General features: G+C 33.7%; 1 protein-coding gene across 2 annotated transcripts in view; it reads left to right on the forward strand.

The window, feature by feature from the left end:
• LOC113503487 (adhesive plaque matrix protein-like) overlaps positions 1-12,201 on the forward strand; it is a 54,834-nt gene that overhangs the window by 14,221 nt on the left and 28,412 nt on the right. Inside the window, exon 1 of one of the 2 annotated variants that reach the window (XM_026885491.1) lies at positions 6,004-6,721. The exons of the other annotated variant lie outside the window; for it this stretch is intronic. Coding sequence (XP_026741292.1) covers positions 6,635-6,721 — 87 coding nt within the window. The 5' untranslated portion in view covers positions 6,004-6,634. Of the gene's footprint in view, positions 1-6,003; positions 6,722-12,201 lie in introns of those variants that run through there. 2 annotated transcript variants of the gene reach the window in all.

Here is a 12,201-nt window from a genome sequence, read left to right on the forward strand (position 1 = left end):
GTTAATTTTCCAAAGGTTTATCGTAGGATGCAAAATGGCGGGCTTTGGTGAAGCGGAAATTTACTCGAATACATCAACACAATTACTGTGTAAGAGTAATTAAGGGCTATTCAAACGGACCTTCCTGAAGTTTATCAAACTGTTTGCCGGTCTGACACTTTGTTTACAAGTTCAATTGTTTCTTTTGTGTTTAGAACTAAAGTTTGTTTTGGTTAGTTTCTAAGTCGTTCCTTGCGGTATATAGTATTTAGCTGAATTTCGGTAAAAGCCAATATATTTAGAGAAAAAAAAAACGTATTTTTTTATTTTCGGTATGTACTTAATTAGAACTATATTTCATCAAAGAAGTTAACAAGACTAAAATCAGTACGTGTCATCATTTCATGCCAGAGTAGATAACATTGCGCTATTGAATTGCGTAGTGCAGCAAAAATAAGAGAAAGAAAATAAGTAGTTACTTTAGACCCCATACCCAGCTTTCAATTTTGAAATTGTAGTGTCTGAATATTCGTTATTCCATTTCATATTTTACACTAAATGAAAATCGAATCTACGGCTAGTAAACTAAAACACCGACAAAGAAAATTGTGACAGTTACAAAGTAATCTCGTCCCAAATAAAACCCAAACAACTTAATGACAGTTATTACCATCTTTTTAATTCCACAAAGTGAACATATTACCGGCGTTAATTCATTATTTAAATGCAGCGTTTTATTTAGAAACAAATAATAATTTCCATAATGGGTAGGCCATTTTTCAGTCTTAATTCCCCCGCGTACGCCTTGAGACAAAAGATTGATATATTCTCTCTTTTCATTAACTTAAAAATGATTTATATTTTATCACCCCTCTTCTAACGTTTACGTCAACGTTTGCGTTTATGTTTTGTTTGCGAGACTTCTGAGTTAAGAGTTAGGTGTTCATTAAATGTCACCCTCAGTTTAGCCAGATCTTTATATTTTTAAGAATTCATTTTATTGGATATGATTTAAAAGGGAAGTTTTATCTTTGAATACTTTGCTTCTAAATACGTTCTAATTTATGTTCAACTTATAAGGCGATTGGCGATCTGTTAAAACCGACACAAAAACACACCATAACTTCATTCATTTACCAGTATTTAATCAGTAGTAATTTATCAGTATTTAATTTGTTTACAATATTATGCACTAATTTATTTATTTAAAATTTTCACGTCCTCTTACCTTTACTAATACATTAAAATACAAAACTATATTCAGTCCAACAATGTTCAGTACATCTTACGAATATGTTGCTTCTATTTCTTCAAAATATCATCATAATCAACATCTATAAGTATAAGTGTACACAAACAGTCATAAAGCCTTCAATAAGGGGAGTGACAGTGGACACACGTTCCCTGTCCTGTGTCCAGGCCCCTATGTAAATCACAATTACCGTTTGAACAGGGGATGTTTAGGTCATCTGATATTCATTTTATGGTGTAAGTATAGTGTACGTGTGTAATGAGTTTATTATCTAGTCTGGGTAAGGTTGAAAGGGACTTTTGTAGATCTTTACAAGAAATACTTGTTCAAATAACTAAAGGAAAAAAATATGCAATTAGATTGAATGGTCAGAAGAAATTATTTATCAAGAAAAAATACCCCAAAGCGCAAATTGTCGGTTTTTAATTACTTACGTCAAATATAAAATGGTATATAATTATTCAGGCCTACAATCACGTAAAAACGTGATACAAGCCCAAATATTAAATAATAATCACTGAACCTAGGAGAACAATATATCTATATGTACCAAAACAATTACAATGTACTCCAAAAAGTATGTATTCTAAAATAGAGCAAACATTTCCAGAGAATATCGATTAATTAAATACGAGTAATCGAGAATCGGTATAAATACACAAGCACGAAGCTCTGAGCGAATGTTTGTGGAATGTATAAGTCAATTAACAAAATCAGTGAAAAGGAAACAATAGTTCCCCTTTTAGTTAACACGAAAAACCACTTTCATTGTTTACTTGGCGATGTTCCGATGCTTAATTAGCTAGTTAACTCTATCTGTTAAAGCTATTGGCTGAAGGTATAAAAAAATCTCAGAAATTATGTGCTTTTTTTTGGGATCAAGTACTTCATCCTTGTTCGAAATTATTTGTCAATAATATGATTTCTTTTTTGACTTGTTTTTGCAAACAACTGATATCAAAGGATTCGATTAACATTAGCTATAATGAGTGACTTTTTACAAATTTATATTCGAATGCATTGGTCTCCAATCATTAATTAATCAGAATAATTAGGTAGTTTATATGAATGAATGAAATAAATTATTAATTTGCGTAATTACAAAAGCCACTAATTTAGTTAATAACATTGTACGAATATTGATATAAATACCTCTTTATGTAATTAATTAGTCAAATGAAACTAATTACTTTGTTTCTGAATATGTTTTAATTAAAATTCTACATATACCTATTAGAATGTACCTATCAATATTGATTCATATTTACTTGATAGGTTTTCGACATGTATTCCACACCGTCGGCTAACTTTTAGCCCCAAACTCCCCAAAACTGAAACGCGACCCGATCTAGACCCTTGCCATAAACAGGTAACAAACTAACACTGCAACTTAACTAAAGCAATCGTAAATAGGCCAATCAATATACTAAATTTCCTTTGATGGTCCGTAAAACCCTACAAAGTTGGCGAGTAATAGAGTTTTCACATCGTTCCCAGCTGCCGGGTGCCAATCAAATTAGGAACGATTATCGAACGATGCCGATCAGGACTTGCTTTGAACGATCGCCACTGAAGCTAATCTACGGATTAAATTCTTTTACTCAATCGCCACAGGGATTTCATGTAATCTCTCACAATTTGTAAAAATATACCTTTGTGTTATCAGGAAATTGATTTTGTGAAGCCTTATGTAAGAGACCGAATTGATGAGGTTTTATTTCTAAAACACGAGATTTTTGTTTAACATTATTTTTGATACCTTTTTGAATTTGTCAGATTAATTAATTCTTGGATATCGTGTTTTTTTTTCTTTTAACAACCAAAGAAGACACATATTATATTTATTTTAACGCTAAGCTTTAGCTTAGCCAATATTTGCTTTTCGTGATAGTTTCCCAAATAAGCAAACCGACTCCCGCTAGACTAATTTTGAAAACAAATACTAGTTGTAGATACAATTTATTACAAACTCTTTGGTTAGGTCTGGAGCAATTTTTTCCACTAAATCCAATAGCTTTTTCGAGTTCGTATCGGTGATTAGTTCCAATTATTGGCATTCGACGCACATGCGGCCAGCCATCGACCAGCCATTTCGTAATTGCCTTTCTTTCAGGAGATCTTAGCAAGCGTTCTGCTGAATTGTTTTCTCTTTGTTTCGAAGAGTATTGGATTGTGGTCTCGCAAATTAAGTTTAAAATAGCTTATTGATGTTTGTTTTACAGTGTATTGGTCTCTGGTAATTCGAAGTCTAATGCAATTGGATGAGAAGAAACAACTAGAAATGGATACAGAATTCTCTTTCGCATTTGGAAATGAATCTGAATCTCGAAGTGATTTTAAAGAAAAATCTTGTTGAATAAAATCCAAGTCTTATTATAAACGGAAAACTTGAAACGTTCACATTATTATCACCTCATCGTTTAAAGCGAATACTTGAGAACTTCCAACCCGAATGTTTTCTTGAAAAGTCGTAGCATGGAGGCCAGTCGTAAAGCGTACGCGACAACAAGCTGAGAACATCTTTAAGAAGATCCCAGTTTATATTTAGACCCACCCATGTTGAGTTTTCATATAAAACGTGTTAGTGAAAGTTGAAGTTTGCTTAGACGTTCCAAGGATGAAACAAGAAAATATCTTGAGTGTATTCTGTGCGCAATAAATCGCAAGCCCTTGTGTTACAGACAACGCTTAACTTATTATTTCTTTTCATAAGTTTCGAGTTTTATTAAATAAAAAACTGTTTTAGGTAGTCTTATGTTTTTCGTGCTTTTTGTTTATAGTGATTTGAGCTTTTTTGAATACTTTATTTTTGAGTTTATGTTGATATTATCGTAATTTATGTTAGAAGAGAATAATCGGTCTGTATTTCATTTAATATAGAGTCCATATATTATGGTTTTACATATCACTGTAACTTTGGATATGCATTTCTGGAATTATTTATTCAGTACGGAGACAGGGAAGAAATTAATGCCAAAGAAACAAATTACGTAATAAATTAAGATTTCCTCATCATAGGTAGCGGTGCCAAATAGTGAAGAACAAAACCAACACCATGAGATGGCCAGAAACTCGAGGTCCTTTCAAAATCAGGTCAAGAAAATCTGTCGTTACTGTAATGTATATAATAGTTACAGTTTACAACAATTTAATGTACGGCCCAACTTACAGTTGACCTTTCTTAATAAATAATTAATCTTTAATATCTTCTAAGGTTACGATAACATATTATTAATACATATTGTAAACATCTCCCTTGCATTTCCCTTGCACTATATGTACTTATACATTTCTATAGTCTTACTCAGCTTGGATTTCAAATTTAATCTTGAAGAACACATTATTTTGTTCATCATTTGTTCTTTTTAAACCAGATAGGTAAAGTAAATCAATTAAGCCAGAGTCGTTTACAGAATTATAAAAGCAGTTATTGTTTCTTCATTGCGATGCCATTATTTAACCCCTTGACCTCACGTTTTTGAAGTTTTAACATACAAATTAACAGTTTAAAAGAATATTTCCAATTACTGTTCATGAGTACAGATAAAAAGGAGTACTTTAAAAATCAGTCCGAATATTTTTTTCATAATGTGAAATAAACAAATTTAAAATCTGCAGCTATTTAATTTGTAATATCTCTTGTATTTCACCACATAACAAATTAACTTAGGCGTCGTATTATCCCCACGGCCCAAGGGTTATTCAAATGCCGTCCCCATTGGAAACCGCCATGTCTATCGAACAAAAAACAATTTCGACGCGCCAACTTTACACCGCACATTTTGTTCCATCTAAATATTCAAATAAGATATGAAAGCCGGTAATGGTTGGTTACATCGGAGATGTATCCGCTTGCGGGGACATTAATTTATGTAAAGTATTAGATTACGTGGTAGGAGTCTACTCAATATCTAAAACGTGATCCCAATGTTGATTCAAATTGGTAACGACATTGTTGTATGTAACTTGAGTAAATAAACGGCTTGATGTCGTTATTATTTGAAAATAAATGCTTTTGTTCTCATTTTGTGGGAATAAATAATATTATTCCTGTTATAAAAAAATAACTTTTTATATAAATTCTCTGCAGGAACCTCATTAACATTATTTTATTTTTTATTGGTATAAAAGTCCAAGTACAAAATCTTATAGTAAGTTCCGAGTACCAAAAAGGTTTCCTTTAGTTTCGTGATACTAATACTAAAATAGAGCATCGTAACCCGTTATACCAGCAGTTTCCCTTCTAAGCGATCCCAAAAATAAATTATTAATCCTTAATACAACACTTTAGAGTTCACAGCTGGACAGAGGCCTATTAAACGCCATAATACTTACTGTAAATTTCATGACTTTTAGTTCCACTTTAACCCTTATAATGAAATCAACTTTTGGTGTGTAGGAGTGAGAATTGTTGTCTCAACTGTTAGCAGATGGTTATGATTCGAGAGCATTCATTTAAAATTTATGTACACCAGAGGATTATGGTTTAACACAGCGTCGGATGGTAGAATGCTAAAGTACTTGTTTTCTTAGTAAGTATTTGTTAAGGACTCTCTTTTTTCTTTAATCTCTAGGGTAGGAAGATTTTAAAGACTTCTTAAAAGAAGATATGTAAACAAATTCTATGCATATGGTGTAGTTTAAGATTCTGAAGCTACATCATTTGATACGCATTTGTGAATGTTTGCTTTTTAACCCGGTATTCCTGACTGGTAAATTGACTAAGAGGTTGATAGAAGTGCCCCATTTTACCCAGTCGTTATCAAAAATAAACTTAGGATAATTAATAACAATGCTAGAATACCTCATCACAATAACAGCGGTTACGACGAAACTTTGCAAGAGCGATCTTTTATCTCCACCCACATAGTTTCCCTGTCTATTCTTATTACTATATCACTTGAAACTTGAGCAATCTTATTTATTAGTACGCGCGAAATTATAACTCCAAGGAAGATAAACAAAATATCGTAATTTAAAACCATATTATGATTAAATTGCATTGCTAGCTGAACAAAGTGTTTCTAGAACGTTGCCTTCACTGAACGGGCTTTTGGCAAATTTACAAAATATGATAAAACACGTCGCACAAAGTCATGCATGAGCTAGCATCATTGAGAACACTGACACGGCCTGAAACTGTAAACAACAGGAGATAACGTTACCTTTTTAACGAAGAACTCGCTTTCCCAGCAATACTCTTCAATTATTTAGAAATCACTAATACCAATATCACTGTCAACACAATTTAATGTACGATAACACTGTCTGTAACAGATTGTCCATTCAACGTTTGTTTTTGTATCACCACAGGAGACGCGAGGTTTCCCTGCGATGGCTCGGGGGTGACTGTTAGTGTCACTCAGACCTACGGGTTCACCCCGATGACGTCATCCTAGACCAATGGGGTGGGATTTCTCACGCATGCGCGCCGTACCAGCCGCCGCGGCGCCTCTACCTCGGCGGCGAGCGACACCGAAAGCTTCGCCGGTATATGATGTATACATTGCTGGTTTAGTTATTTACGCTCGTAGCGCTCGTGGAACGTTAGCCGTAGTGGATGTTCGAGCGCGCGTTTTTGCCGATTTCGATGTTTACGATCGTAGTGAAGAGTGCTTCTGAGGGTGACAGCTTTGAGAGCACCCCCCGATGGGCTTTTCAAAGGACCAGCGCCTCCATTCTTTTTGTAACTGCCGGTGGCGTACACCGCGCGTTTCGAATAATTGAGACGACCGGTATATGATTTAATTTGCCCTTTCGCGGAGTCAAATGTTTAACCGTAAGGGAGCGAGATATTTTTTATAGTAGAAAAAATGTAAACAGCAAAGGGGTACGTCCCTAGCGAGGCCCTTACGAAAATATTAATTAATATATCTCATTTTAGATGTGCACCATTAGTCAGGTACTTTATTACTGTTTTTGTTTGTAATATATATTGTATGGCGTTCATAAATAACATGACATAAAAACGTAAAAGTTAACAAAAATCTGTACAAGATAGTATGATCTTGCAAAGACTCTTTTTGCTAACTTGTTAGCATGATACAGGATTCTAAATTATTTTTATAACATTTGCAGGACACTTCTAATTACACAAGAAATATCATCCATTTAGTATCTAAACGTTATTTTTTCAATAGTTAACAATCAGTAAAGTCATTGACCAAAATTGTAGAGTTTTCCCATCCAAAATTCGTTTCCAAACACAAACAAAAATCCAAAAAAATGTTCCTAAAATCAAAATAACACCTTAATTCGCAATCTAATTCTAATCGTCATACGTTGATCGATAAGTGGCAATCGAATAGCGATCTGAAGTGATTTTTCATACTCGATCACCGGTACAGGGGCTGTGTTTAATTCGCCATCCGTCTTAGCAACAGATTTCCCTTCAAGCCTAGCGATCGTAATCGCATTGTGATTGGCTGGAGTGAGTATTTGTTGATGTTTCGTACTTTGTGCTCTGTTTTTTTTTTTTTGTTACATTCGTACAATACTGAGTTATGTGCGAATGCACGCATTGTATCGAAAAAGTTATCATTACTTTTTTTTTTATTAGTATGGAGATTTTAAATTTGGAAACCATAAATCGTTTACAATTCTTTATGAAATACGATTACTTTTTCGATAGTATTTCATTCAGAATTCAAAATGTATTTACTAAGATATATATTTTATAAAATAATTGAAGATTATTCGGAAATGTTTTGAAAAATAACAAAAATAGAACGCTATTAAATAAAATTTAATTGTAAATTCCTAAATCAAAGCATAATAAGTTACTTTGATATTGAACATTACAACTATCGTCGGAGGACACAAAATCAAATGCACCTTTTTCACATAATTTCAGTAGCTATGCTACTACGATGACTCACATACATGAACAACATTCTTACATAACGCAACATAGTAACAAGTTACACGCAAACCAAATGTACGTAGCATACTTTAAAACTAACTTCATGCTCGTTGCAGGAGCAAATTTCAGTTGCAAAACCTAACTTTTGTTCTAAAATTAGATTACGCGTTCCTTGTTACGGGAATTAGAACTTTATGGTTTGGCACATAAGGTTGTAGAGGATAAGCGAGCTTATAAATAGGTTTAGAAAATTTTGCATTTTTAAGCTAACAAGTGAAGAGCGGAAAAATCTGAGACGGTTTTGCTTTGTCTTTTTCTCAAATTATATGTGGTCTTAGCTTTAGTTTCACTGTTTATGAAATGTTTTACTGTATTTATTATAGAGCAACTGCCTATTAGAGAACGTAGATGTTACATTGCAAAGATAAATACCCCCTACAAATTAAAATTATTTTTTGGAGGTCTGGAGCTGGGGCTCGAACCTACTATGTTTACATTTTTGGTTTTAATCTCAACATGTTTCTTTAAATTCTTGGTGAATTATTAAACATCACTTATTACAGCTTACAAATGGGTGTTGGATGGCTAAAAGAAATATAACGGGACTACAGACCAGTACTATTTAAAAATGAGTAATTCATTCTGCAAACCCTATCGTTTACTTTAGTAAGACAGAGTCAGACTGATTATTTTTATGTCTGTATTTCATTTGCTTTTTTAAAACGACTCTGGCACTAAGCATTTTAATCTTCCTATCTGAAGTCTAACAAACAAGCCGGACACAGAACAAGCATAAAATTTGTGAATCACAAAAATGCTTGTCCAGAGCGAGAATATAAACCGCGATACGTCGCACTCTTCTATACTAATATATAAAGCTGAAGAGTTTGTTTGTTTGTTTGAACGCGCTAATCTCAGGAACTACTGGTCCAAAAAATTATTTATGTGTTGAATATACCATTCATCGAGGAAGGCTTTAGGCTATAAACCATCACGCTGCGACTTATAATAGCGAAGATACAATGAAAAATGTGAAAAAAAACAGGGCAGGTACAAAATCATAACTTATATCTTCTACCCACGGGGACGAAGTCGCGGGCAACAGCTAGTAATTAAATATTAGTAAACGGCTAATGAAACTTAGTCACTTTCTAGCCTATATTTTATAACAGACAGAACAACGTTCTGAATACAATTTTCCATAATTATGAGACGGTTATCAGATTCAATATGTCGGCGTTAATTTATTGACACTGACGCATTCTTGTATTGCACGCGATTGCCATTATACTGACGTTTATTGACATTTATTGGTAAATAGAAACGTGATTAGATCTCAATAAATGCTTTTCAATCAGTCAGGCTCCTTAATCACTATATTTTATAATATTTTCTTTTGCATATTGTTAGCTATTAACGAAAAGAAAAATAACTCGCTACAATGTAAATAGAAAATTCTTATAATTTTCTTTTTTCAAGGAACTTTAGATAAAGCATAAGGATTGCAGGTAATAGCCATCTGAGAATACTTTAAGTGGTTAATAATAGCATAGAATATAGAATAACACGTGATACTAGACAAAATACTGCTGCTACTAAAACATACCAGTACGTCAGATTAAATTCACCTAAATAATAAAATGGTTTACTTACGGTTATTTATTATGATTGCCTGACTTGTTTCGTACAGAACTTGAATCCTTAATCTGAAGCTACTGCCGCGTCGATTTCGCGAGTTTAACTGGTAAAAAGTTCCTTCGTAACAGCTTTCACGTAGACCTCTCTATGATATAGAAAAAGAAGAATAATTTTCTCTGAAAAGTTCAACCCGAAGCCGTTTAAGTTTTACGCAAACTAAAATCTGCTTTTTACTTGCTCAAAACCAAAATCGAATATTAATTTGACTCAAATAATCAATTATGAAGTAACATACATATGTTGGAAACTAAACCAACCATTAAAATGCACCGTCATTCATCAAATAAGTAGGTATATCAGATACCTAACTAAAGCCCTTACTTTCAGTCTACCGACCAAAGTTCCAAAGGTAAGAAGCTCGTTACCGGTAATGTTGGCTCGAGATTGCCCGAGCTTGCTCGACGAAGATAGCTGACGTCATAACTCATACGAGCCGAGCACTCGAGAACTCGAGCACTTGGCAAAAACTCGACGAGACACGCCGATAAGTGAGACGTAATTGTTGTGACTTTTATATCTTAGCGTTTCTTCGTGTTGGCGTTTAAAGAATTAGATTTTGTTTTTAGATATTTTGATGGAACTGTTTTGGCTGACCTAACAAAGATGGCGGAAAGATTAGGATGATTTATGTTTATGTAATTATTTGTGTTTTGGGTATTATGGAATGGTCTCTCTCTGGGCCTTCTTGTAAAGTCTAACCCTGCATATCTAGGTACTTAACTCTGTATATAATTATGGAAATCGGTTAGTGAAAATCTTTAGTCCACTAACATTGCCCTTCACATTAGTCAACTAATTGTTAGTGAACTAACTCTTACTCACCCCTGATTTGTAAAAATTACAGAGGTCATGATTTCAAGTAACATTGCCAAATAAAGAATGCATGCTTATTGAACACACTCCGAATGTAAGATAAGTACCGTTACTATTTAAATTCGAACACACATTCCAAATTGGACTCCAATAATTAAGCACGTAAAAACGTCCATTCACAACAGAACAATGATCAATTCACCTACCTCTATAACCTCTATAATCCCTCCACCTGTAGAACACAACGTCCATTGTTTGAACACAGATTAATCAACAATAAAAACGTACAAATACAAATAAAAACGTACAAACGACATCTACATACTGTAGGGGTGTCGATGGAGTCCGCGAGGGTGCTAATCCTTGGCAGGTAAGCTCGGCTAATTTATCATCCCTGAACAATAGGGTTGAACACATAACGTCTATGTATCGGTTGAGGGTTCAATAAACAAAGCGTAAATTATTACTCTATTATGCTCGACGCGAGATGTGCAGGATTACGAAAGAACGTGGTTGGTGAGAGAGTACCTACTAATTCTAAAACCTAACTTTATTATAAAAGTGGATGAAGCAACAAGCAATTCCAGGAGGAGCAATGATGGGCATGTGTATCAGGCTAACTTATTGCCTGTGCATATCAGAGCTATCAGAAAATTACATATTAAAACAGTTGCTGGAATTTAGTCCTGCAACTATGTGCATAATTATTCAATTTTTGAAACCCTAGTTCACATAAATACTTAGACCTTTGTTTAGTCCTAGCTACCGCATTAGGTTAAGTAACCTGTAATGGTAGATTAGTGTGATAATTAAATAAATAAATTGAACCATTTTCCAAAACCTGAGTCTGTTTGTGAATAAAATCGAGTGTTTGTTGTTGAAGTGATGACGTATTTCGTGGTGATTCATTTTTTTGCTTTAACATCCTTTAGCTTGTTAAATTCCCTATTCTTGATTCGAACTTCCTTGTATTTTTCAGTTCCTAGCTATTTGTTCCCCACATCTAACAAAAAGATTATTCTTTGGTTAAACGGAACATGATACAATCCTTACTAATATCCTAATCCTAAATATAAATGCAAAAGTAACTCTGTCTGTCTGTTACGCTTTCACGTCTAAACCACTGAACTGATTATAACTAAATTTGGTATAGAGATAGAGTTGACCTTGAGAAAGAACATAGGATAGTTTTTATCCCGGACTTTTGAACAGTTCTCTTGGAAATGCGATATAACCGATCTCGACGCGGGCGAAAAGCCAGTGTCCAATAAAACTATAAATTTTGTTTTATCATTTATTAATTAAAAAAGGATATAATTATCCCTATAAGTAGTCCTCTTTGTGCCCATTCATAGCCCATTTGATGTACCGGTTGGGTACTGCAGGAACAATAATCTCTTTTCATACCGGATTTTAGTTTCCCGAACAACAAAAAAAGGCTTTTCATAATTTTCCAATGTGTCCATATGCGTAGATCCGCTCACTGCGATATACTTAATTATTATCCATGATGCGTCAATTTTAATTAATTTTATCCCTCAATTAGGTAAAGCGCGGCAGAAAATATTGGAAATCCTTATAATGTAAACAATGAACA

The sequence above is a fragment of the Trichoplusia ni genome, chromosome 19, assembly GCF_003590095.1.
Source record: "Trichoplusia ni isolate ovarian cell line Hi5 chromosome 19, tn1, whole genome shotgun sequence".
NCBI lineage: Eukaryota > Metazoa > Arthropoda > Insecta > Lepidoptera > Noctuidae > Trichoplusia > Trichoplusia ni.